This window comes from Diceros bicornis, chromosome 11 (assembly GCF_020826845.1).
Source record: "Diceros bicornis minor isolate mBicDic1 chromosome 11, mDicBic1.mat.cur, whole genome shotgun sequence".
Classification (NCBI taxonomy): domain Eukaryota; kingdom Metazoa; phylum Chordata; class Mammalia; order Perissodactyla; family Rhinocerotidae; genus Diceros; species Diceros bicornis.
This window is the reverse complement of record NC_080750.1, coordinates 59,565,044-59,593,013: the sequence shown is the minus strand read 5'-3', so window position 1 is coordinate 59,593,013 and position 27,970 is coordinate 59,565,044. Positions and strand designations below refer to the sequence as shown.

Below are 27,970 nucleotides of genomic sequence, written 5' to 3'. Positions count from 1 at the left end.
GTACACGTAAAAATACTTCAGGGAATTATATACCAAAATGTAGAAGATTAAACAATAGAGCTTTCAAAGATGACTTAGAAGACTATCTTCATGACTTTGGTGTGGGCAAAGATTTCCTAAAAAGGACATAAAAAACACTAATCATAAAGAATAGCTCTTCATCAAGACAGAAAAGGCAAGACACCAACTGGAATAAGATATTTACAATACATATGTCCAACAAAGCACATGTATCTAGATATATTTAAAAAACCCCCAAAATCTATAAGAAGCAGCCAGACAGCCCATGTTAAAAGACGGTCAAAAGACTTAACAGGTCCTTCACAAGAAGATATCCAAAACAGCTAACACACATGTGATATCACTCTACAACCACAGAATGAAAAAGGAAAAGAAAAAGAAACTGACAATGCTGTGTTGGCGAGGATGTGGAAGAACTGGACTCTTGTCGTATCTGCACTTTGCCCATAGCTCTTCAGGCCTCACCATTTCAGTGTCTGCTGGCCCACCTTCAGCAGTTGGCCACTGTATCTCCCTTTCTAAGAGCTGTCTCTGGTCTCAAGAACAGTTCTGTCTGTAAGAGCAGCAAGCCCAGAGATGTCAGAGAGTAACTCCCCTCCCCTCAGGAGTAACCCTAACCTAAAATTGAGTGGACTGGTCTACAAATATCCCAACTCCTTTGTGCTCTGATGTGGGTTCTCTACCATTCCCAGAGATCTTCAGTAGGACTGAGCTCTGGTTGCCCACAGTGGTACTAGCTTGATAATGCACCGTTTATTGGCTCCCATCCCTTCCTCATTTCACTTCCCCACTTCCTACCAAGATTTTTTGAGGCCATCTCCCAAGTAAACCACTTGCACTCAAGTTCTCACTTCAGGGTATACACCTGGGGAAACCCAAATTAGGATATATATTATACTCCAATAAAAATGTTTACTTATAAAGAAAAGAACACACAAGATAGCTCTTAATTTGGGGGTGGGGATAGCAATAGTTAATATTGCTTAGCATAGATTGCTATAGTGATGCAGGATATCAGGATATACCTCACCACTATTTTCAATGCAAAAAGTGCATTTATCATCCACATGGATGGAAATTTGATCATATGGTCAGAAAATGTGCTAGAAGTTTTACATGATATATCTCAGTTTTTGTCTCTGCTATATTGATGAGGAAGTCGAAAATCATGGATGTGAAATAACTTATTCAAGATGTCATTACAGTTTCAGGATGAATTCAGATGTGTTAGGCTTGACAGGCAACTATTATGTTGACCAGACTGTGAAGGGTCAGGATAAGAATTGGGAGGAGAAGGCACTTCACCTTCTACTCAATGGGAAAGCAATTAAAGTTATAAAACAGAGGAATGCATTGACCAGCTTATGTAGAAACTCCCTCTCACTTCAGGATGGAAGAGGGCTTAGAGGGGGAAAGGACAGGAGGCAGGGCGATCCTTTAGGAAGCTATTGCAATAATTCGGGGATAAGATGGGAAGGGCTACAACCAGGGAAAAGAGAGGATGGATTTTCGAGATTTTGGCCAGGGGAGGGGGTGGACAAGTCTTAGTGACCAATTAGATGTAGGGGTTGAAGAAGAGGGAAGACAGCTTCTTGTTTCAGATGTTGGGTGATGATTTAAATATTTTTACTGAGGTCGCTTCAACAACTTATTGTTCTTGTAACAGGGGTCCCCCTGGTGGTAAAAGAAAATCAAGACTGGGATTCCTTGTTCTGGGTACCTGCTATTGTGGGACACAGTTGTGCAACTGAACCTAGTTACGAGACCATAGAACAGGGATTCCCGTCTTTTCTTGAGGTGGCGAAGAGGCATATGTAAAAATAACTGAAAGCAGGGGGCTGGGGGTAGGAAAAATGGGTAAAGGTTGCCAAAAGGTACAAACTTCCAGTTATACGATGAATAAGTTCTGGGAATGTAATGTACAGCATGCGGACAATAGTTAATAAAACTGTATTATTTTCTTGAAAGTTGCTAAGAGAGTAGATCTTCAAAGTTCTCATCTCAGGAAATAATTGTAACTATGTGAGGTGATGGATGTGTTAAGTAAACTTGTTGTGGTAATCATTTCGCAGTATATACGTATAGCAAATCATTACATTGTACACCCAAAATGTCTACAATGTTAAATGTCAATTATATCTCAACAAAGCTGAAAAAAAGAGAAAAATCTTCCTAAAAAAAACCCACAAGGGGCTGGCCCTGTGGCTTAGCGGTTAAGTGAGCGCGCTCCGCTGTTGGCGGCCCAGGTTCAGATCCCGGGCGCACACCAACGCACCGCTTGTTAAGTCGTGCTGTGTTGGCGTCCCATATAAAGTAGAGGAAGATGGGCACGGATGTTAGCCCAGGGCCAATCTTCCTCAGCAAAAAGAGGAGGATTGGCATGGATGTTAGCTCAGGGCTGATCTTCCTCACACACACAAGAAAACACATGAAACAACAACAACTGAAAGCTCATGGCTGCGGATGGGACAGAAAGTGGGGCCTGACAACGACCTTCACCCACTCAAGGAAGGTAGCTTGTGGCCATATCTTCCCTCTCCAGGAAATCTCTATGGAGCTGGGAGGAACGTTGGCTGCTCTCAGTGGTGCTGAAGCCAACAGGCTTTGGGGAACTCTTCCAGGGAGTATTGATCTGATTTCTTAAGAGCATGGCAAAGGAAAGAACAGAGACTTGAAAGCCAGATGCTCCTGAGTTTGAATGTTAGCTCTGCCGCAAATCTGCTGGTATCGGTTTCTTCCTCTGTGAATTATACGTGATAGCACCTAGGTGGTTGTAAAGTTTGAGGTAATGTGTGTAAAGCAGTAGCTCAATGCCTCCTTAACTGTTGGAGGTAATGATGATTACCTTAGGAGCTTAGGAGATGGCCTACCGGTCCTTGAGGCAATTACTAGAGTCTTAGGCATCCTGTTGATTCGTGAATATGCTAATAAAAAGGCGAAGTGCCAAAGCTGACTCAAAAGATTGCTAGACTGCCTGGAAGCCCCCAGGGCCATGTAGTGTATCTAAATAGACAGCACCACTAGAGACTTGCTCTATGCCTTGGGAATAGCCCTTGAAATAAACAACAGGAACTTTCTAAAAGTTCCTAAAAGGCACATTTCACTAGGCCTGAGTCATGGCCCAAGATGAGATATTTCAGAAACTTTCCATTTTGGGGAAACATTGGCACGTTCCTGATTATGTATAAATACCTTGTTTGTTATAGAAATACACAGTGAGTGTAACCTTTTGCTAAGTCACGCAAGGCCAATGGCTACAAAAAGATCTGAGAAAAGAGCCATAGCACAATTGTATCTAGTGGTTTCCTTTCCCAAGTTCCCTAGGGTCCTGGGAAGGTTTAAAGTGTTAAAGCTGTAAGAGTTACCTCTTGAAATCCCCGCAGCTGTTTTTTCTCCCAGGAGCTCTGTGTGCATGTGCATTACTTGGTCTTATCCATCTGTAAGCTTTTGTAAGCTCCCTAATGAAAACCTGTATTTTGTTGGCTTACATGCACATTATTGAGTGTTCTCTCATGCTATAAATGCACAGTAATGAGAAAGGGTCCGTTCATCAGGGACCACCAGCATACTAGGCAAATGGACAATGAGGTATTTTATTTATGTGCCCAGAAAGTAACTTCTCAAAGGTCAGAATATAACCATAAAAACAAAACAAAACAAAAACTTCCTTATTGCACCACACACAGACTTTATCATATTGAATAGCAAAAGGGTTGGACAAGATTAATTATTTATAACGTATTTTATAAGGAGAACAGCGAAGTTTTCCTATTGAAGTGATTTCTGCCCTTCCCCCCATATTATATCTGATGCCATCTTCTTATTAGCTCTTTTGATTTTAAGTTGTTTTGTAGAGGGGATATAACAATGTGACGTTTTGTACTTTTTCTGGACACAGAGCCACAATCTGCCAGATGTTGTGGGAGGTGGCAGTATGCAGAATAACCTTGTACAAATGAGTCTGCCTTTGAGTATAATTTTAGGTGCCCATCGCTAAGAGGTGGATACCAGAAAGCTTATTAAGTGAGGGAAGAGGAATCAGAACCAGGGGTCCCCCCGTGTTGATGCTCTGCAGAGTCTTCCGTTTAGCTTTCTGTAATTTCAGGGGATACTGACTTTATCTTAACCACAGGATAGCCAAAGCTCATGATTAAAGTGGCAAGTATGACATTTTCCTTATCGTCTGGGGTAAGGCTGAATTATGCCCGAGTGGGAAAAGGCAAGCAGAGGGCATCTTCTACCTGGCTGGGAAGGTCCCCAGCAATTCTACGAACTTGAGGGGCAGAATGGAGTTTATGGAGTACTTGCTAATTGACAGCCAAGTTCTGCCTTCAAAACTAAAGAAGTTGAATCAAAAAATTTGTATGGTATCCTAACAAGTTATCGAAAGACAGCTTAATGAAAATATTTAAAAATAAAAACTGAATTGCTCTTTATTTTATCAACTCAATAAAATACGATTTATGTTCATTTTTGAACTATTTTTCCTATCATTAAATATTAACTTTTTCATTCTTTAAACTTTTAAATTCTCCAAATAAATTCTTCTTTGCTTTACTTTGGCGGGATTTTGGCCAGATTACAGATGAGTGACTTTCTGTGTCAGCGTCGCAATAGTGGCATCTCTAGGAGTGTGCAAGCATTTGTGACAATGTAATGAGCCTGAGACGTGTAATAAACGAAGAGACGTGTCAATCTGTGCGCGTGACAGTGTGCGAATTGGGGTTCTTAAAAATCATACATGTGTACATGTGCTTGTTGGGCACGTGGTCCCTCCATTTGGGAGTTGTCTGGGTCAAGGCTAGTCCTGTCCCTTGCAGTCCTAGTGTTCTGGCTCAAAGCCATTTTCCAGTCTTAACTAACTGTGGTGGGTGTGCACGTAACAAAGCCAAAATCAAGCCCCCTTCCTACATACTCTGTCTTTCCCCTAATCTTTGCTGGTGGTGTCTAAATGTGTGAGCCAAATGTGCGTACCTATGTCAAGGTAACAATTTAAGTCAAAACAGTGTTTTTTTTTAAAAAAGCTTTGCATTAGAAAATCTTAAGCCCAGCAGTTTGAGAATGCCTGCAGTGCATGCTCTTACCTTCCGGTGTCCCCAGAGCTGGTTCCCCTTCATGCCGTGACAGTCATAGAGTGTGACCGGGCTGTTGTGTGAGATCGCATCAAAGCAGAATTTTCGGGTGTGTAGTGGCTCACCAGGTCGAATATCTTCTCTCCATCCAAAAGTAAAGAGCTAACAGAGCAACAATAGCAGAAAGGCTACAGTGAGTTTAATTTGGAGAGATTCCAGAGCAAGGGAAGGTAGGTCTTTTAGCAATGTAGAACGCCTGCTTTGTGATTTACAGGGAAAGAACTATGTCTCGGCATAATAGAGGTTGAAAAAGGCAGGTATCATAAAGCTATGTAGCAGCGACAGTGGCATCTGGCTCAGGCTGCCAAAAAATGCAAATGAAGAGTTTCTGGTTAGGTAGCAGGAAAAATAACAGAGGGATGGCATGGAAAGAGAGACAGAGAGAGACAGAGAGAGAGAGAGAGAGAGGAAGAAACTCTTTAATGAAGCTCTTTACATTCTTCATTTAGATAAAATGTTACCAATTCAAATGCTACACAGTTAGCAGATTAACTGAAGAAAGAGCTGGAGTAGCTTTGAGCTGGACCGATGCTAGCAACTTGAAAAATTTGATTTAAATGAAAGCTAAGCTTGATGAAACAAAGAATAGGCAAATTAATTTCCTAAGGTTGGTCAGAGTAATGCTGCAGGGCAATGTGGAAAGTTTTGGACTGTAACTCACAGTAAGAGGTACAGTTTACACACACACATAGATCCCCCCTCCCCAAACTGAAACAGAAGTTTCACGAAATGATATTTATCCTTACTGCTTTTGATAGACTCTGGTATTCCATACAACCTTTTCCTATCCTAGTCTATTCTATCCTATCCATTCCATTCTGTTATTTAAAAAAAAATGCTACCTATGATGCACTAAATTGATTTTACAATTTATTAAATTAAAAACAACAACAACATTTCTGTAAGGGAAGGATATTTTCTTGAATTTGAGCTGAACAATCATTGGAGGGGTTCAGAAGGAGAAATCCTTCAGTAGGTAGGCAAATAGACTAGATGAGCTCTATGATTTCTTCCAATTCTAAACTTTCAATGAGGTTGTAGAATTCTCACAATAAGCCTTAAGGCAGGCCTGACCGTGTGAAGCAAAGCTGTGAATTGCAAAATAAAAAGCTGTCAAGGAGACTCTGTTGATAAAAAAGGAAGCACAATGATGAGCGGCATGTGGATAATACACTTGGCCCTAACCAGGCCCTCAGAATATTTATTCCAGTTTTCAGGTCCCACCTGGGTAAGAAAAAATAGAGAATCTGGCAAAATTCCAGGGATGGCTAACAAAAACAATTAAGTGGTGAGAAAACTGCAGAAAGCTTGCAAAAATTGGGTTAAGTGGTCTGAGGAAAATCAGAAAGAAACGATCTAAATAAAACATATGAAAGTAGATTGTCTGAGTAATGATGAATGACTACATTCTGTTTCCCTGAAGACAGGACAGAAGAGAATGCTTTAAATAGAAGGACAAGGGGTTTTAGGTTAGGCGTTTGAGATAGATTCATGAAGAAGAATTGTGTGGTCTCTTTTCCAAGAGTTTTGTTTTTATATGATTGTGGACTGAGATATTTTTAGACTCATTCAGATCCTATGCAGGGGCATGACTTCTCGAGGAAAAGCGTCGATTCAGCTATTTCTAATTTTGATCACTTCTGCAAGTCAGAACTTGCTACTCCCTTGGCTTTTGAAATACAGTGCTCTCTGTTCTCCTATAACTCTTCCTTGCCTATGTCTCTCTTTTATCCATCTCTTCAACATAAGTGCAGCTCAGGGTCCTCCCTTGGACCCTGTCCTCACTTTTTCTGTGGTTAGTCTTATACACGCTCAGTTCAACTCACGCCAACATGTTGATAACTCATCATCTGTGTTATGTCCAACTCCGGGTAGGATTTTCCAACTGCATGTCTCATGGACATCTCAAATTCAACATATCCTGAATTCAAGTGATTTTCTTCCCTTCTAAGCCTGTTCCTACTCCCATATCTTGCTTAAGTTGGTGGTCATATCATTCAACTCGTCAACCTGGGGGTCTTCCATCTTTAACTCCTTTGTCTCCTTCACCCTCTCCATCTAATCAATTACCAAGCCTTGCCATTTTTGTCTTCTAAATATTGCTGGAAGTAGTCTCTTCCTCTCCATCTCCACTACCGTTGCTCTCAATGTTTCTTGTCTGGACTACTGAAATGACCTCCTAATTGGTTTCTTTCCCATCTTCCTTTTTTGGTTCCTTCATATCTGTTTGAAATGCCTATTTGACCATGTTATTGCTCAAGCTGAAATCTCACAATATTTTCACATGACTCCTAGAGAATAAAGTTCAAGCTCTTTGACATATGAGGAAGTTTCCACAATCGAGCCTTTGCCATTTTTTCCAGCTGCATCCCTTTCTCTTTAGTTTATGTTCTAGCAACAATAAAACATTTGTAAGTTGCTAGGAGAGTAAATCTTATAAGCCCTCATCACAAGAAAAAAAAATTCTGTAACTATGTACGGTGACGAATGTTAACTGGAGTTATTGTGGTGATCATTTCACAACACATACAAATATTGAATCATTAGGTTTTACACCTGAAACTAATATAATGTTGTATGTCAATTATACCTTAATTAAAAAAAAAGCACATTTGTAGTTCCTTGCACTAATCAGGCTATATTTTCCCTTCTGTGACTTTGTTCGTGAGAGTCCCTCTGGCTGGGAGGCCAACATTCACCAGCCAACTGAGTTAATTCACCTCAGTCCTTTAAGGCTCAGTTCAGGTGTCCACACATCCAAGAAATCTTCCTCTTTCAAGTCCTTCCTCCTTCCCGTCCCTCATCTTATTTCATCCTGACTGTCCGTTTATGTTTCTGTATCCCTCACTAGACAGCGAGATCCTTAACGGCAGGAATTCTATTCTTTTTATCTTTGTGTTTCCAGCACCCAGGATAATTCAGGATACATAATAAATGTCCAATAAAATTTCTATTGAAATTTCTAAATGAAAAGTTGCACTCATTATATAACACAAAGCGTATTGGGATAACTGTCAAGATGAATTAATTAGTCTTTTTAGTCTGTCAAATGAGTTTGTGCTGTTTGTGTCTAATTACAACAATATCAGTAATAATTATTATTATCATTTTTTAGTTGAGGAAGGTTTGCCCTGAGCTAACATCTGTGCCCTTCTTCCTCTAATTTTTTTTTTTTGTGAGGAAGATCAGCCCTGAGCTAACATCCATGCTAATCCTCTTCTTTTTGCTGAGGAAGACCGGCTCTGAGCTAATATCTATTGCCAATCCTCCCCTTTTTTTTCCCCAAAGCCCCAGTAGATAGTTGTACGTCATAGTTGCACATCCTTCTAGTTGCTGTATGTGGGACTCGGCCTCAGCATGGCCAGAGAAGCGGTGCATCGGTGCCTGCCTGGGATCCGAAGCCGGGTTGCCAGAAGAGGAGCATGCGCACTGAACTGCCAAGCCACTGGCCGGCCCCATCTTCCTCTATTTTGTATCTGAGTCACTGCCACAGCATGGCCACCGACAAGTGGTGTAGGTCCACACCTGGGAACTGAACCCAGGCCACCGAAGTGGAGCATGCTGAACTTAACCACCAGGCTACGGGGCCAGCCCCAATAATTAGTATTTTTTGATGCTAGGCTCGGTTACCTATTATTGGAATAGAAATTTCCTGACCTATAAATCTGTCACTGATATTGATTAAATCTTTATTTTATTTAAATAGCACATTTCCTTGATACTATAAGCAGCTCAACCAATGCAGGAACCTGTTGTCCTGGTTGGTTTATCCATTTCCCTCTCTGTCTCTCTTTCTCTTCTTGGTTTTCATACATGTGGGAGGCCGAGCTGAAAGGGACTGTAATCATTACCTAGCACAGCCCCTCATTATATGTTTGGGGAAAATTAGGCCTATAGAAGTTAAATGGTTTGCCACTGCCACGCTTCAAGTTTCAGGCTTGTGTATTCTTTTATAGAATATGTAATAGACTGTTTTATAGAACAGTCTTTTCTTACTTTTTACTTTCTTACTTTTTACTTTTTTTACTTTTTATTAAATGGCTCAGTTAAGTGCAAAAGAATACCCATGTTAAAGCAAACATAAGCAAATTCTTCTCTTGGTTGATTTATTCATCTATTGTCACAATTATATCTCAGGGCACCTTTAGGTGACTTTTATTTTTTTGTTTCTAGGTTTGTTATTATAGGCAATAATCACTTTTAGATTTGTAGGCTGATTGTTAGCCTGTAGTCTTCACAGTGTTTTATGCATCATCATCATTACTGTCATTATTATTACCTGGTGATCACTTTCCTGTATCCCAGGTGACACATCTTCAGATTATATCAGCTGCTGTATTCTTCTGCACCTATCATTTGCTAAAATTTTTCCCTCTTATGTCTTTGCAATGCTTTTTATGCCATTTATCTTATCCTAATGGCCATGGCAAACCAATCAGGCGTTGAGCCTTTCATTCATTAGGCACATTTTCCTGTGTGCAGTCTTGTCACAGCAGAAACAAGCAGACATTATCAAAGTGTTTTCATTGGGTGATGTTATTGTAACATTCAGAGTTTGTCTCCTACCTTTGGGCCATTCCTTACTGGCAGAAGTATTTAGATTTCATTCAGGTTTCCTATACAATATAACTCCTGATTTTTTTTCAACCTCAAATCCCTCAATTTTAGAGTAAATGGATGTTAATTTCTCCACTTTCTTCTTTCAAGTGATACTTTTAAATATAGATCAGAATGATACATAACTCATACTTTGCTTTACTATTAATGTGGTGAGTGTGATGTCACCTGGGTGTGTATTGTATCGTACGAATAAGCTCGCTAGACCTGGTGCTGCAAATATACTTACTATCTTAATCTTGCTACCTGATTTGAGAAGATTGAAAATATTTTTCTGTCTGTGAGTGGTTATGTTTTATTTCATTGTTAGGTGGTTGGCAGAAATCTGAGATACTGCATGCTCCTCCTTGCGATTTGTACCCATCAGTGTGCTCTGTCCTGTGAGTGACACTTTGTATCCCAGAATCTGTTCTTTACCACAAGCATTGACTTGCTTCCGTCTCTGTTTGCACATCTCCTCTCCAGGTCTTGGAAAGGGAGCATTTGTCGGCTTCCTCAGCAGGATGAAAGCCTGCTCTGCTGCAATGCTTCCTTCCCAGCGTGAGATCAGAGCCTGCTGCCTGTCCAAACTCAGCCCCGGCCCCGGAGGGCTCCTCCTGCTCCTTCTCGTCTTCCCTGGGCTCATAATGGCAGTTGGGGAGTATTCATTACAGACCTTACAGTCTTATTAAGGTCTATTTTTCTTTTTTTTCTGGGTCCCTAAAGGAAACGGAAAGGCAACCCACAATGCTATAGTGATATGAAACAGCTAAATAGATGGCCCTGGAAAAACGACCCACACGTTTGCTTCCTTCATAGAACCCAAATTAGTCATCACTGGTGTTCTGCTACAAAAGACGTTTTCTTATAAAGGTGCTTCAATAGAGTCCCTTATTTTCCATGTAACTATTTTGTTTATTCATTTTTGCGACTTTTTAAAAAAAAGAATCATTTTCAACTCGAATAAGTGCCCCTTTTTTGTTCTCTGAATGCTTTGGAATCAAAAAGAATACTATAATTTTCCTGTTCTGATAGATTCTTTCCTAATCTAGGAATTTTAACCTATACGTAGAAGAATGATTCCTAATTCTTATAAGTCATTGGGTAATATATCAAATAAAGCTTACTGTTAATTACTGGAAAACAAAGTGGCTTGTAATGTTTTAACCTCCAAATATGATGATACATATTTCAAATATGATTCATTTTTCATCTCTTATCAAATTTGTTTAATCTCCCTGTGGCTCCGTTTTCAGAGTGTCTGGAGACTGGAAATCTTGTTAAATAGATGTGTTAACTAAATGGTTTTTCTCATCTTATACAGTTGTCTGATTGTCTAGTGCTGCTCTCTGGTGGCTATTTCTTGAATTACATGCCATAGATTTTTGCAGTTTAGCCTGAGGGGGAAAAATGAACAAACAATTTTTAAAGTGTATGCAACATAGCTGGTTTTATTTATATTTATTTTCAGCTGTCAAATAAAATTTTGAGTCCAGAGCATGTTTCATTCTAGAACATTCCAGGGGATAGGAATATTAAATCTGATTCAGGCATTCAGGTATGTATACTTCATATGAACCAGCTGACTAGGGGTGTTTCCTGATTGAGCTGAATAGAGGGAGTACAGAGACATTTAGCCCAACAAACATTTTCCTTATGGCATGCTCCTTTTTCTTTTTTAAAATATCCTTTTCCAGACTAGATGCCAGTCTTACTGATAGGCCTCTGAAGACATCTTTCTTGCTCCTAGGCTGAAGTCAGAATTGCTTCTTGGAGGTAACAGGCCAACACTATTCCTTACATCCCTGGTAGCATCCCTGTGGTGCTTATGGAAAGGCCAAGAGGAAGGAGGAGGCCAGTCTGCTTTTACTGATATTTCATTCCCATCAGTAAATCCTGGAGCTGCAGAACCTTCTTTAAAACACATCTGATGAGTGTCCACGCACTGCAGGATATATTTGAGTGAATAATAAATAGTATTTGGAATTTGGCAGCTGCCTTGGACCTGAGAGAGACTTCTAATTTGGTATTAGTATAAAGTGATCTGGGGAGAGGAGCTGTGAGAAGGCAGAAGGGAAAAATATTTACTCTGCACCTACTACCTGTGCAAGATGCTGTTGTATCATGGACATTATTTATTCTCTTAATAACCCTGCTTGTGAGGTGGATATTATTGTTCCTATTTACAGATGGAGGAACCATGGCCTAGAATGATTAACAGTTTCACAAGGACACACAGGTTAAACTGGCTGAAATCTAGGTTGGCCTGACTGCAAGGCCCATGATCCTAGAACACCAGGAGGCTGGGGGGTAAGGGTACAGGGACCAGATTACCTGCTAGGGGAGGGACAGTGTTGGTTCAGTGATGGACTAATTCTGGACTGTGCTGTAGACTTGGTCTACTGCTGCTCTCCTGAATCATGCTGTTCTGCACTGTATGCAGGCGAGGGGGGTGGGGGTGGCGCAGGAAGGAAGTGGGGATGGTAACAGGGAGCTGCCAACCTGCTGGATCTCAGCTCACCTGAGCAACTCTTCAAGATCCTCAGCTGGGCACAGTTTAATGTACAAGGTGGACACTTGAGGAATATAGCTATAGGAGAGAACTATGCCTTGCTGGGAACTGCTTGTCTATGTTTTTGGTTTTCATAAGAAAAGCCGTATGGACAATTATGGGAAACAGAAAGCACAGGCAGGACATGCTATCCTGAACTTGGCATATATCCTTCTGCAGAGGGAGAAAAGGGAACAGGACGGGGGAAAGGGGCTTTAACTCTATCTGTAAATTTTATTCTTTAAAAAAATATGGTGGGGGGCCGGCCTGGTGGTGCAAGCAGTTAAGTGCGCCGCTCCGCTGTGGCAGCCCGGGGTTCGCCGGTTCGGATCCTGGGCGCGCACCGACGCACCGCTTGTTGAGCCATGCTGTGGCGGTGTCCCATATAAAGTGGAGGAAGATGGGCATGGATGTTAACCCAGGGCCAGTCTTCCTCAGCAAAAAGAGGAGGATTGGCAGATGTTAGCTCAGGGCTGACCTTCCTCACACACACACACAAAATATGGTGGGCCAGCCCCTGTGACCTAGTGGTTAAGTTTGCTGCGCTCTACTTTGGTGGCCTGGATTTGGTTCCTGGGCGTGGACCTACATCACTCGTCTGTCAGTGGCCATGCTGTGGTGGCAGCTCACATACGAAAAGAGCAAAAAGAGGAAGATTGGCAGCAGATGTTAGTTCAGGGCTAATCTTCCTCAGCCGGAAAAAAAAAAAAAAGGCAATAGCTATAGATACTTGTTAAGTCTGTGTGATGAGTACACCAAGGTGTGCTTTAATTTTTTTTATAGTTTCCAACTTGAAATATTTTATAATTTAAAATTAAGACAGTATAAGGAGCAGACACAATTCTACCCACTATCTTTTCTCTTTTATAGGTGACACGACTTGAGGACAGCCCCTTACAAGGGGGTCGAGTTTCAAAGCAGGTCAGCAATCACACCTCACTTAGTAAGCTGAGTTCCACTGAAATGTTTTCAATCAAAAGCAATAAATAGTCTTAAAATATCCCATGAAGTCCATGTTGGGGTCTTATTGCCTTGAAGTTATCCTTCATGTGTAAGATGGCAAACTACTAAAGAGGTGTATGTGAAGTATTCTTTTCAATATACAGCCAGAGGGGAAAAATAAGATTAGATAAAGTCTCCCAAAACTTACAAAAAGTCTTTCATTAAAACTGCAAAATCTACCTGAAAGAGTTACATAACACTCTACAGGCTTTTCACAGTGAAAACTATCATTCTGGGAAAGGAAATATAAGGCTAGGGTCACAATCAACAATTTTCCCATCCTTTCTGTTACTTAAAGCACATTTTTATACATTATCTCAATTGATTATCACAACCGCTCTGAGAAGAGACAGAAACAAGGAAGTTAAGTGATTCACTTAACTACAGAGCTGCTTAGTGACAGAATCAGGACCTCACCCCAGGTCCCATGTGTCCCATCTAGAGATCTGTGCCCACTGGATCCCGCCACGCCTGCCTCAGCCGCCCATAATCCCATGACTTCTGGGAGCTGACACACCTGTTCATGAGACCACGTCCTTTCAGAACCATCCTTGACGCAGATGTCCAACCTCAGTTCGGTTCCTGTGGCTCCATGCTTGCTGTCCACGCAGAGATTTGCTGCCACGTTTCGAATCTGTGGAAAGAAGAAAGAATGAGCATGGGGCTGCATTTTATTGTACCTCTAGCTCCTTACAATCCTGGTATAGATTTGGTAGTTGCTTTTATGATTACACAATTATTGAATGATGCCTTAAATTTATATGCAATTTATGAAGAAAAATCAAGGGATTAAATATAGCATGGTTTAGTCTACACGTAAAAGAATATGAGAAGGTTGAACAGCAAAACTGCAGCCGGCTGGAGCAAAGGAATATGTGATAATACAACATGGGGAGCAGCACAGAGTTCGTGACTTCTGTAAAACGGGAGATTTTTCTTTTTCAGGTAGTTCTTAACATGGAAATTGTTATCTTCTGCTTCAAAGCATCTTCTAGCATTTCCACCTTAACTGGGAGAGACATCCAACATGAGGCAGGTGTTACAGGTAAAATGTGTGATGGAAGAGAGAGAATCACTGAGCATTGCATGGTTCTGTGCAGGCTATGGTGACTCTATGTTCCAATTTGCCTGGGATGGTCTTGGTCTACACCTGCTGTCCTGGTTTAGCCTTTCAGCTGGATGATAAATTAAATGTCATCCTAGAAGATTATCAAAACAAGAAAGACAGTGCCATTGGTGCAATACTATACTGGACAAAGATTCTCTATGTAAAGTCTGAACTTTGAAAAGTTGCAGAGTGAGAAAAAAATGACTGATAATTCTTTGCAATTATGTTAACACTCATATAAGGAACTGAATAGTTAGGGGTGAGAAAAGGGTGGACTATGAAAAGTAGAAACAGCAACAGAAAGAGTCTGGACATAGACATGTCCCTTTGTCAAATCTTCCTGCCTGCAGATTTCACCAATTCTCCTATTAGCACCAAAACCACATCCTGTAAAGAGAACAGATTAGTGGTTACCAGAGGGGAAGGGGGTGGGGGGGGTGAGCGAAAGGGATAAAGGGGCACATATGTATGGTGACGGATAAAAACTAAACTATTGAAGGTGAGCATGATGCAGTCTACACAGAAACTGATATATAAATAGTATACACCTGAACTTACACAATGTTATAAACCAATAGGACCTCAATAAAATAAAAATAATTAAAAACCCCACCACATCCTGTAGTAGAGCCAGATATTGTTTATAGTTTGTTACTTGGGTGTGTATGCTTAGATAAGCTCAATTTTCTCAATCCTTTTTATGCCTTTATATAGTCCTGGATTATAATAATCCCTTTAGGTACTGTTCAGAAAGTAAACAAGAACGGGATGTACTCAAGTGATAATTTTAGTCAAGAGCCTTTTGCCCAGAATGAATAGGTATGGCAAAGAGTTTCTCCAGAAGCACGCCTAAACCAGGCCCATTCCCACTGGGATGGGGCAATGAGGCAGAGAGAAGGCGGTTACGCAATACCTTGGGCATCATGAAGGGAATAAATGATGCTGAAATGGGCTGGTGGTGCAGAGAGCTATTTCATATTTCACTTTCTTTAGAGGTAGAGGTTGGTGTAATGTCATTCAGGAGTGAGTCAAATGTGGTAGATACCAGTTTCCTTGTTCAGGGAATTTGGCAACAGCTGGGGTTCATCTTCCACTATTGCATCTCTGCTTTCAGGGTCTCTGTCCGTGGTGATGGGGGAATGTGAAATAATGTAGGATACAGAGCAACAGTTCTTCACCTAATTGGTCTACAGACCTCATTAAGAATGTAAGGAAAGCTATGGACACTTTTGCAAAAAACAAATGACCATACAAAACCATAAGTGGATACATACGAGCACTTTTGTATTGATTTTCCTGGAACCCATCGACTCCATATTTGAACCTGGAATTAGAGAAAATGCTGCCCCCCCAACCCCTTGCAAACTAATTACATCCTTCCTCTTAGCATGGGAGATCCTGAAAGAGGGGGATGAACCTGGCTGGTGTCCAGTGCCCCTGACAGACTCTCACTTCTTTTATCTTTTCTCCACCTTCCTAAAACAAGCACCAGGGAGGAAGTTTACTGTGGAATTTGAGGAGCCAAGCTTAAAATACGCCTTTTGTAAAATCAATTCCTTGGTGTGTGATGGGGTTTCTTTGGTGAAATAGAAACACCCAGAAGGTCAAGTCTGATTTTGCTATCACTGACACCCTCTGTAAAGCTCCTACTTGATCTTATCTGAGTCTAGTGTGTTGGTTCTCTAAAGCTGTCTATAACCTGAGAGCCGCCCGACAGGACTCTGGGCAGGGCTCTCTCTTCATTCTTGGGCCATTTAACTCAAAGACACACTCTTCTTAGAGAATCAGTATCCGTTTATGCCAAAGACATCTTCAGGGCACTGTTGTTCCTTCTACTGGAGTCTAGGAGCTCTGAACCACATTTAGGACAAAAGCAGCTGCTTCCAGGTTTATGGCCGCTTGGCCGCGGAAGGAGTTTGCCCTCCTCTGTCGGCGGGCATGGCGTTCACTTACTGGAGGAGCTCTGCTCTTGGAAAAGGAGGGCACTGGGAAGAAAAGAACATCCGTGGGCCAGGGACACCGAGGGGCAAATCTGCCAAATGGCCTGTGGAGACACACCGAAGCCTATCAGAGAGCCTCGTGCTGTTTTTGAAAGCTGTGAGCTCGAAAGGGCTCTGGCAGGGATGGAGGAGAGCATTTTCTAAACTCTTGAATTTTCTAAATTCTCATTCAAATGGCATCTGTGTAGACAATGGGATAAACTGCTTTGGAAGCCAAATTTCAAGTTTCAAAGGCATAATTATCTACATCTGTGTAAATTCCAGCAAAGAATTGTGCCAGAGGGAAACGCTGAGAGCTCAGTGGAGGGGAAGGTTGGCTCCTGGATGCAAGATTAATATCCGGCCATTCCCACTCACTTCTCTTCCCGTCTCTACTTGTTTCCATCTCTTCAGCACATGTTTATATCCTCTCCTCTTGCTCACAAACACAACTCCATCATGATAAACAGGTGAATACAATTCCAAAAGACCTGATTCTAATATTCGTTTATTCATTTGAATAAAGTTTTTTTTTTTTAAGTAGACAAAATTTACAAACGATTTATACTTTTTCAATGTGGGCTCTGTAACTGCAGCTGAAGATAAAGCATTTCACACACATACACACTCCCCAAATCTAGGACACGGACTACTGAAGATATCCATGACAGAATAGATAATTATCATGCTTTATTCCTTTGATGTCAGCTTCGGGGATTGGCATCATTAAAATTGTGTCAAGGAGTCCTCGGAGACTTGGAACAGGATTAGATAGTAAGTTGGAGTTTGACTAGGAATGGGTATGAAGCAGGAGAAAGATGAGGGAAGGGAATCATTATGTATGACAGGATTACAGAGATAATCTCCTTTTGGGTGAGGATTAGGAAAAGGTCTGGCAGAGAGTAAAGGATTTCTTAGATATGCAAGAGAAGTTAGGCTCAGCTTGAACATTGTTTTTTTCTCCCCAATACAGGAGGTTTTATAAAAGAGGTACAAGAGAAACGAAATGTGGTATAAATGTCAAGGTGGCTAGTAGCCTGGGATAGGTAATTCAATTGGTCCTTAAAGGGAGACTAGCCTCAGTTTAACAAGTGAGACAGCATCGTTTGCTAATTCCCCTGATAGCCTTGGGGTCTTTTAGGTAAGAAGTAGTGGGTTCATGATTCATTCCACAAATATTTATTAAGTACCTGCTATATCCCAGGCGCTATGCTAGATGTTGAATATGCAGTGAAAGGTAAAAAAGAATCAGCCTCCCTCTTTGGGCAGCTTTTGACTTGTGAGGACATTAGTGAACACACGAACGGAAGAAAGGCTTGAGATTCCCAATATTTCTGGCCATGATATTTTAGTATGGTGAAAGGAATCTAGATGCTCCTCTTTTATGGATTGTGGTTGATTTTAAAGTGCAAATTTATGTGCAGAGCTAGAAAGAAAGAAGACGCTGGCGTAGTATGGGGAAAGAACTGAATGGAGACGGAGCAGGTCTGGGTTCCACTCATCAGGCACAAATATAGTTTCCATACACTCTTTGTCGTGTATTCTTCTTTAAAGCCCAGTTTATCCATTTATAAAAAGTCAACATTTAAGGAGTGCTTCTGAATAAAAGGTGCTTTGAGAAGTACTGGTGGGCATTCCAAGACAAAGAAAAACCAGCTTCTGCTCTCAAGGCGTCTACAGTCTGCTCTCAAGGCGTCTACAATCACCTTGAAGGCGGCTTATTAGATTACTAAACGCTAAGTGAGGACTAAGAGGAAATGGTCAATTCTGAGCGAGACAGCTTGGAACATGTAGTAGAACTGATGACATTGGAAGGGGCTCTGGAGGTTGAGTAGAGTTGAATCTAGACAGTGGAGTCCATAGAGGACTCTGTAGCCTTAGGGATTAGAAATGGACACAAATGTGGAGATCTGACAATGCAAGACATTTTTTAGGGAATGGCACATAGTTTGGTATGGCTCAGCATAAGGTTTGTAAAACGAGGACATTCATGCCTCAGAGGGTAGTTGTGAGGATTAACCTGATACATGCAAAGTGCTTAGCACAGTGTCTGGTACACAGTAAGTGGTCAGGAAATGTTAGCCACTACTTATTTAGTTGTTTGTTTATTTAGCTTTTCAGCAGAATCAGCTATGATGGTAAATGGGGTGATGTCACAGTCAGAGCACGTTTCTGTTATCCTATGAGACGTCCCAAATGTACTTCAAATATGAAGAAACTACAACTGAACAAGCCGTGGGGCATCACTCCAGACTTGTTCTTTAGTCTGGGTCACCTGTTAATCTCAACAATGTCTTAAACAGTAGCATAAGCCACCCAAGATCTCAGTCCTGTCACCCTAGACACACCCATATTCCTTCCCCACTGCCTCACAATCAGCCATCTCTGTTGATACTAGCCCTTCATACTGAATGTCCCACTCCTTTCCTCTCTTTTCCAGTCTTATAGGCCTTCAACATCTCCTCATGGGCCGTTTTTTTTTCTTTTTGGTGAGGAAGAGTGGCCCTGAGCTAACATCTGTGTCAGTCTTCCTCTGTTTTGTATGTGGGTCACCGCCACAGCATGGCTTGATGAGTGGTGTAGGTCTGCACCCGGGTTCCGAAACCATGAACCCGGGTGGCCGAAGCAGAGTGGGCAGAACTTAGCCACTACGCCACTGGGCTGACCCCCATGGGCTTTTTTTTTTTAATTGTAGTAAACTATACGTTATGTGAAGTTTACCATTTTAACCATTTTAAGTGTACAATTCATTGGCATTAAGTACATTAAAAATTCTCTGCAACCATCACCACTACCTATTTCCAAAATGTGTTCATCACCTAAAATAGCAAGTAACCATTAAGCAATAACTTCCCCACTTGCTCTATCCTTGGTCACCTCTATTCTACTGACTCTATGAATTTGCCTATTCTAGATGCTTTAGATGAGTGGACCTATACCGTGTCTGTCCTTTTGTGTCATGCTTATTTCACTTAGCATAATGTTTTCAGGGTTTATCCATATTGTTGCATGTATCAGAACTTCATTCTTTTTAAGGCTCTATAATATTCCATTGTAGGTAATGTGTATATGTATATATATTTATGTGTATATATATCTCACATTTGGTTTATCCATTCATCCACTGATGGACACTTGGGTTGTTTCCATCTTTTGGTTATTGTGAATAATGCTACTGTGAACATCGGCATACAAATACCTGTTTGCATATTTGTTTTCAATTCTTTTGGATATACACCTATGAGTGAAATTGTTGGGCCATTTGGTAATTCTATCTTTAACTTTTTGAGGAATCACCATACGTTTTCCATAGTGGCTGTACCATATTACATTCCCACCAGCCGTGTACAATGGTTCCATTTTCTTCACATCCTTGTCAATGCTTGTTGTTTTCTGTTTTTGATAATAGCCATCCTAGTGAGTGTGAGGTATTATTTCATTATGAGTGGTATCTCATTTGATTTGCATTTCTGTAGTGAGTAATGACGTTGAACATCTTTTCACGTGCTTATTGGGCATTTGTATATCTTCTATGAGGAAATGTTTATTTAAGTCCATTGCCCATTTTTGAATTGTTTTTTTGTTGCTGTTGAGTTGTAGGAGTTCTTTATATATTCTAGATATTAATCCCTTATCAGATATATGGTTTGCAAATGTTTTCTCCTATTTTGTAGGTTGTCTTTTCATTCTGTTGATAGTGTTTTTTGATTCACAAGTTTTTATTTCTAATCAGTTCAATTTATGTATTTTTTTCTTTTGTTACCTGTTTTTGGTGTCATATTTAAGAAACCATTGCCAAATTCAATGCTGAGAAGAATTCTCCCTATGTTTTATTTTAAGAATTTTGTAATTTTAGCCTTTGTGTTTAGGCCTTTGATCCATTTTGAGTTAAACTTTTTATATGATATAAGGTAAAGTTCCAACCTCATTCTTTTGTATGTGGATGTATTAATTTGCTGGGGCTGTCATAATAACGTATCACAAACTGGGTGGCTTACACAACAACAACTTATTGTCTCACAGTTCTGGAGGCTGGAAGTCTGAGATCAAGGTGTCAGCAGTGTTGCTTCCTTCTGAGGGCTGTGAGGGAGAATATGTTCCATGCCTCTTTCCTATCTTCTAGTGATTTGTGGCAATCTTTGGCATTCTTTGGCTTATAGATGTATCACCCTGATTTCTGCCTTCTTGTTCACATGGCGTTCTCCTTGTGTGCGTGTCTGTGTCCAAATTTTCTTTTTATAAGGACACCCAGTCATATTGGATTAGGGCCTACCCTTCTCCAGCATGACCTCATTTTAACTTAACTAATTACATCCGCGACAACTCTCTTTCCAAATAAGTTTACTTCTGAGGTACTGGGGATTAGGACTTCAGCATATGAATTTTGGTATGACATGATTTAACACATTAGAAATGGATATCCAGTTTTCCCAGCACCATTTGTTGAACCATTTGTTCTTTCCCCATTGAGTGATGTTGGCACACTTGTTTCAGAAAATAATTGACCACATAAGTGAGGGTTTATTTTTGGGCTCTCTATTCTATTCTCTTGGTCTATATGTCTGTCCTTATGCGAGTACCACACTTTTCCCCCCAGCTTTTTGAGATATAACATGTATAAATTTAAGTTGCACAATATGATGATTTGATACATGTATAGATTGTGAAATGATTACCACATAAGGTTAGTTAACACCTCCATCCTCTTTCATAATTACCATTTTTTTGTGTGGTGATAACATTTAAGATCTACTCTCAGAACAACTTTCAAGTATATAATACAGTATTGTTAATTGTAGTCACCATACTGTCCATTAGATCCCTAGAACTTATTCATCTTATAACTAGAAGTTTGTACCCTTTGACCAACATCGTCCTATGTTCCCCATTCCCCAGCCCCTGGCAATCACTGTTTTATTCTTTATTTCTATGTGTTCAGCTTTTTTAGAGTGCACATACAAGTGAAAGCATACAGTATTTGTTTTTCTCCGTCTGACATTTCACTTAGCATAATGCCTCATGATCCATCCATGTTGTTGCAAAAGGCAGGCTTTCCTTCTTTTTTATGGCTGAATAATATTCCTTGTGTGTGTGTGTGTGTGTGTGTGTGTGTGTGTGTGTATACACTTTCTTCATCCATTCACCCATGAAAGGGCACTTAGATTGTTTCCATGTCTTGGCTATTGTGAATAATTCTGCAATGAACATATGAGTGCAAATATCTCTTTGAGATAGTAATTTCATTTCCTTTGGATATATACCCAGAAGTGGAATTACTGGAACATAGGCATACCAAACTTTTTTGATTACTGTAGCTTTGTTTTAAGTTTTGAAATCAGGAAGCATGAGTTCTGCTACTCTGTTCTTCTTTTTCAAGATTGTTTTGGCTATTTAGAGTTCCTTCAGATTCCATATAAATGTTAGAATGAGTTTTTCTATTGCTGCAAAAAACACCCATTGGAGTTTTGATAGGAATTGCACTGAGTCTGCAGATTTCTTTGAGCAACATTGACATAGTATCTTTGGGTAGTATGAACAATATTGTCTTCTAATCCACGAACACAGGATGTCTTTCCATTTATTTAGATCTTTTACAATTTCCTTCAGCGATGTCTTGTAGTTTTCAGTTTACAAGTCTTTTACCTCATTGATTAAATTTATTCTTACATTTATTTATTTTTAGAGAGAAATATAATGTACATAAGAGCATAGATTCTGGAATTAGACTGCCCAAGTTTAGAGTTTGATTTCACCATTTACTAGCAGTATAAGGCAAGTTACTTAACTTCTTTTTGCCTCAGTTTCCTCTTCTGTAAAATGACGATAATAATAATATTTATCTCATAAAGTTGATGTGAATATTAAATGAGATTATACATATAAGTGCTTACATTAGTGTCTGGCCCATATTAAGTACTCAATAAATGTTAGTTCTACATAGTAGTACTAGTAGCATTGGGATGCAGTGAGAGGAGGTAGACTGGTGCCATTTTGGGAAGGGTCTTGAATATGTAGGTAAGGAATGTAGACCTTGTTCTGTTGGCAAAAGGAATTATTAAATGCTTTTGAGAAGAGAAGCTTGTTTTAGACAGTGAATTCTGATGTTAATGGGAAAGATGGATGGAGAGTTATGCAATGGTAAGCATAAGCACTAGTTCTAACTGAAAATGAGAATCTGAACTATGATAGTGATAGTGACAGAATATATCCAAAGAATGTGTGTATTCAAATGAAGAGACGTATTCCAGAAACATTTTTCAGAGATCATTTACAGGTGTTGGCAACTGTTTGCACGTGGATAATGAAGAAGACTTTTTGAGTTTGAGGTGTCTTTGTGGCATCTATATATAGACCTCCAGAAATCTGGGGTTTGGAAGAGACGTCAGGGTAAGAAATGCAGATATGGAAATTATCCACTGTGCCAGTTATTAACATATTGCCTCTCCACTCCAAATCTATCCCTCTTTGCCTTTGTGATATTCAAGGTGGATCCTGTAGACTTTTTCCTTGCCAGTGGCTACAATCTTAGGCTTTACCAATAGAAGGTGCTGGAGGGACACTGGAAGGGCAGAGCGAGAGGAAGCGTCTGTCTTCTGTGTGTGCTGGTTTTCCTTGTGACGGTCAGCAAATTGGCACGTGGGGTGGAGAAAAGTAGCCCTCATCTGAGTGGTCCTCATGAGTTAGCAGCAGCTGCAGCCTCCTGCAAGTTTCTTCACCACCAACAAGTGGCATGTTTATAGCAGCCACGTCCTATCAAATGAGGCCTGAATTTCAATGTTGGTGGTGGTGGGGGCTCTTCTAAGTTTGTAGGTTCCTGTCTTGCTCCCATTCCCTTAGCCCTAAAGGTGGTAACTGCTTTCTGAAGTTGCTGCTTCTGTGCTCTTTAGAGTCCATTTTACCCCTTTTACTAGTTAACAATTTTTTTTTATATTAAGATTTCCCTGTTTAAATTACTGGTTGATTTCTGTCTCCGGACTGGACCTTGGATGGATGCAACCACATGAGTAATAACTGAAGTCATAGAAGCATGTGATATCACACGAGCAAAGAATATGAAGCAAGATGATAAGAAGATCGAGGATAGAATTCTAGGGAATGCTTTCTTTGGGAAGTGGGCAAAGAAAGAATAGCTAGAAAAAGGAAAGAAAAAGTAAGAGGAGAATCAGACAGAAGACAGAGAGAAGGGTTTCAAGAAGTGGGCTAGGGGATCCGTGGTGTCAAATTCTATAGGGTGGGCAGGCAGGAGGAGGGCTTGGAGGAGGCTGTTGGATTCGGCTGTTAGGAAGTCACCTGCGGCCTTTCCAAGGACAATTTCTGCTGTGCGGTGAATTAAGGTAGAAGATGGATTGCCAAGTGGACTGAGGAAAATTAGGAGATGAAAGTTAGAGTCAACGAATGGAAGTTTCTCTTTCAAGAAGCTTGACAGTAATGGTAAAGATAGATACAAGGGAAAAGCAGAATTGAAAAGAAACAATTTTGGGGGATGGGGAGATTTATATATTAGCCCTGCCATAATTCATTTGAGACTCACATAAAAAATTGTGAGGTGCTTTTAGAAATTAAAAACAGCATATAAATACAAAGCAATAAAAATGCTTTCATTATCCTTATGAGACCTTTCACTGTTGAAAGTTCTGCCTCGTGGCCATCACACCACTTTTAAAAAGTTTATTTTTAGTTTTTATATTTTTATTGAGGTAACATTGATTTATAACACTGTATAAGTTTCTGGTGTACCTCATTGTATTTCGCCTTCTGTATAGACTACATCGTGCTCTCCAGCAAAAGTGTAGTTTCCATCTGTTACTGTATAAACGTCCGCCTTGACTCCTTTCACCCTACCCCTACTCCCTTCCCCTCTGGTAACTACTAATCTGTTCTCTGTATCCATGTGTTTGTTTATCTTCCACATACAAGCATCACACTATTTTTGCTTGAACAGATCCGTTCCATCTCTAATTGCTCCGTGCTAGTGGCACCCAATGGCTGCTGGCAGAGACCAACTACTGCCTTTCCTTGACATTATGCCCACAGAGATTTTCTTCCTATCTTATGCACATTTTCCTCTTCTGAATTTCCATAAATGTAATTGCTTTGGCATCTCTTTCTTGCCCTGGGTCTTACTAGAACTACTCATTTTAGAAGCCTGGCTTACATTATGCAAGAGAAAGATGAGCCTGTGGCAGAAATATTACCATAGGGCCCTCAAATTTATATGTGTTCTGCTCTGAATAGTCTTTTTCTAAAACTATGTCCTGCCACTTGAATTTAAGGATTGTGACTATTGTTTGTGAAACATATCCAGCATCAGAATAGAACTTTTTAGTTAAGGATTATTTGCCAAAAACAATTTGATTTTCACAAACAGATACAAGGGAAGATTTGTATAAATAAGCCACTTGTTATCAGGGTTAAGTTAAGCAAGTCTTCTCTGATAGAAGGAAAAGAAATTAGAGTATCTACTTCATACTAAACTGGGTGCTTTCACAAGTGTTATTTTACTTGTTAGTCTGTACCACCGCCATGCTGTGTATTCATTCACATTTGCAACTGAGGCTTTGGGAAAGTAAGTGGTTGGCCCAAGATTATATGACCAGTAGAGGGCCAGCAGGATTGGTATCCATGTCTCTAATTCCTAGACCTGTGCTCTTTATATCACGTTATGGTAATGGTTATAATTAATTCACCAAAACAGTGCAATTTTGGGTAATAAATCTGTGGCAAGTGCTTTACTAAGCTCAAAGGAATATGAGGGGATTAAAGAAGGCTACGAGTCTTTGGGTATAGAAAAGAAGTGTTCCTGATCCAAAATTGGGCTGGAGTCTGTTCTAGATACAGAAGCTGAAGCAGGGTTAGAAATAGAGTCACTTTAATGACCAGAGAGCTTTGGTAAAGCAATGGGCCAAGCAGAGGAATAGAGAAGAGACTATCAAGTCATGGAGGTCCAAGACTGAGGGAGAATAGGTGGTTGCCCATGGTGGCTGGACTCTGGGGGAGGCTGTGGTGGGACAGAAGGCATTATGGGGAATTAAAAGGATGAATCATTTCCTGACCTTTGAATGTGACTCTAGATTTTGAATCCGGATTTTTAAAAAATTCTATTTTCTGAAAAGAAAGGTTAGACAATGGCAGAATAGTGGTGACTTTATCCTGACCTATATAGTCGACTAGAAAATATCTCCTTTTGTGTCCCATAGCAAGGTATTACCTTTGGAAAGCAGAGAATATGGAACAATTTTGATCTTTTGAAGGCACAAGAATATAAATTTGAACTCTTAGTAACTATGAAATTAGATTTTTAGCTTGGATTTTTTTCTTAAGTTTTGGTGTTCTAGTTTCATAAAGTTAAGGAAGGAAATAGTTTAGTATATATCCTCTCCTGTGTGCACTGTTGGAATAGAGCCATGGTATGGCAAGTGAGTAACCAACAAATGGCTTGGCTGAGTAAAGGTTTTTGAAAGCTCAAGTGGCAATTATTCGTGTTTCGGTATGAGTTATACACATGTGTTATGAGACAAAAGCATATATTGCATGTCAGAAACGTGAAAGCAGACATTTTTAAAAAGTGTAAGGAGCAGCTCAGGAGATGAACTCTTGTGCCCCCTTTTTCTCCCTGCAACTTATGAAACTCAGATGAGTAAATTAAAGGTGTACAGGATAAGAGGAAATGAAATCTGAAAGAAAATTTTACAGTGAGAATTACAAGAATATCTACAGGAAAACTTGTCAAAAGGATATCTGAAAGTCAGGAAACGTATTTTTAAGTCAGGAGTTAATATGAGTTTTCCGTTATTCTGTGGGGAGAGGGAATCTACAGGACGAGCACTTCTCATACTACTAATTGCCCCTGTGTCAGGAGGTTTAAAAGTAGGGAATGCTGCTTTGAAGGCAAGAGCAAGCCACAGGAGAAGCTGGCTTGTGTGCTGTGGAGGCAGCACGGCCCTGTTGCAGCTGCAGGTTGTGGGAAGAAATCCCAGGCTGGACTGCAAGCTGGAGACGGCTGGGCAAGTACCTCATCTTTTAACCAATGTCTTGACATTTAGTATTCCCATTGTTTTTTTCCTGGAGTGCTATTTTATGAATACAAACACTTCTCCCAATGGTTAGATTCACCTATGAATTGCCAATAAATCTAAGATTTACGCCAGTTCCAGTATAATCATGAAAAGCCACTTCCAACATCATTCTCAAAGCCAAGGGCAATAGCCACAGGCATTGAAAATAAAGCAACTTTTTGTACTTGAAAAACTACTCACATAACATGGTGTCTAGATACAATAATTTTTCCTTTGAATTCAGGTCAGGTCCTTGAAATGTGGGCAGATTTAAAAACTTGTCTAATATAGAGATGTTAAGATCTTATGTAAAATTCAGGAGGGTTAGTTAAAAAAGACCTGCAATTGAAATTACAGGGTTGATTCTGAGAAGGATGTGACCCTTTGACCCTGGACAGGCTTGTAGCAAAATCGCTGAGACACATGATAATCTGTGGGCTTTTAAAGTTCTCTGGAGAAGTAGATTCTCTTGAACTCATTCTTGAGTTTAATAGCCATCCCTCTGGGGAAGGTCAGCAAATTGTCCTTATTTTCAAGTAAGATAATTCAGGGTCTGAGTTTTCTATTGTAAATTTCATCACTGTTAAACATAGTCAGCATATTAAAAGAGGTGACTTGGGTCTTTAAGGGAAAAAAGTGGAAACGTCAGATTGCATTTGGGATACCAAAATGTAATGTAATATTTATAAAATATTTCATGGTAGAACTACTTCCCTGAAATGTTTCTCTGTGGGCCTTGATTATGAAGGCATAACATTTCCATTTTGTAGAGGACAAAACTGACTAGTGGTAAAAAAATATTTCCACTCTCCTTCTTACCTCCTGCCACAAATTCAAACAAACGGGAAATAGAAAGAGCGAGCTTTGAAGGCCTACTCTTAAAATTCGGAGTCATACTGGCCAGCATTTCATCGCTGTGTCCTGAGCAAGGGAAATTCATGCAAAACTAATAGGGAAAACTGATTAACATTTCCCTAAAAAAGCACATGTACTCCATCCAAACCAGTGACACCAGAAAGTCCACCCTGGGGCACCGTTTTAGGCAAAAGTCAGTGTAATAATCTCAAAACGCTTGAAGAGTTCTGAATGACAATCTCACGTCTACTTCTAATCTAAGCATTTTACATAATCCCTCTCTTCTCAAATGTCTTAACTGCGAATGTGGTTAATCATGCCAGACTCAATGAGTAGACAGTTCTGAGAATGAGCTGGCTGGGGTTTGATGAGATTGTAATATGAATGTAGGTGTCAAAAGCCAAGAGTTATCCTTTCTCTGGGAGAGAGTAAGACTTTATTTCTCCCTGAAAATAAAGCAGGACAGAACAACAAACGAAACAAAACAATGCAGAATAAAAGAGTTCTCAAAGAAAGTTAATGTGAGTCTAGTTCTAGTCTAACGAGTCTAGGTACATGTACAACCTAAACAGCCAGTCCAGGCAAGTTCAAGTGAAAGCTTGGAAGGCCCACAAGAGTGTCAGGTGGCTTTAGGAGGCCAAGGGCTGGGTTCTGTTTCTGGCAGGGTCCTG

General features: G+C 40.2%; 1 protein-coding gene across 1 annotated transcript in view; it reads right to left on the bottom strand.

The window, feature by feature from the left end:
• The window catches only part of LOC131411475 (polypeptide N-acetylgalactosaminyltransferase-like 6), a 480,632-nt gene that overhangs the window by 11,685 nt on the left and 440,977 nt on the right, over positions 1 to 27,970 (bottom strand). Inside the window, exons 7-8 of the mRNA XM_058550354.1 lie at positions 13,820 to 13,936; positions 5,106 to 5,255 (exon numbers count right to left, since the gene is read on the bottom strand). Of these exons, the coding sequence (XP_058406337.1) occupies positions 5,106 to 5,255; positions 13,820 to 13,936 (267 nt within the window). The remainder of the gene's footprint in view (positions 1 to 5,105; positions 5,256 to 13,819; positions 13,937 to 27,970) is intronic.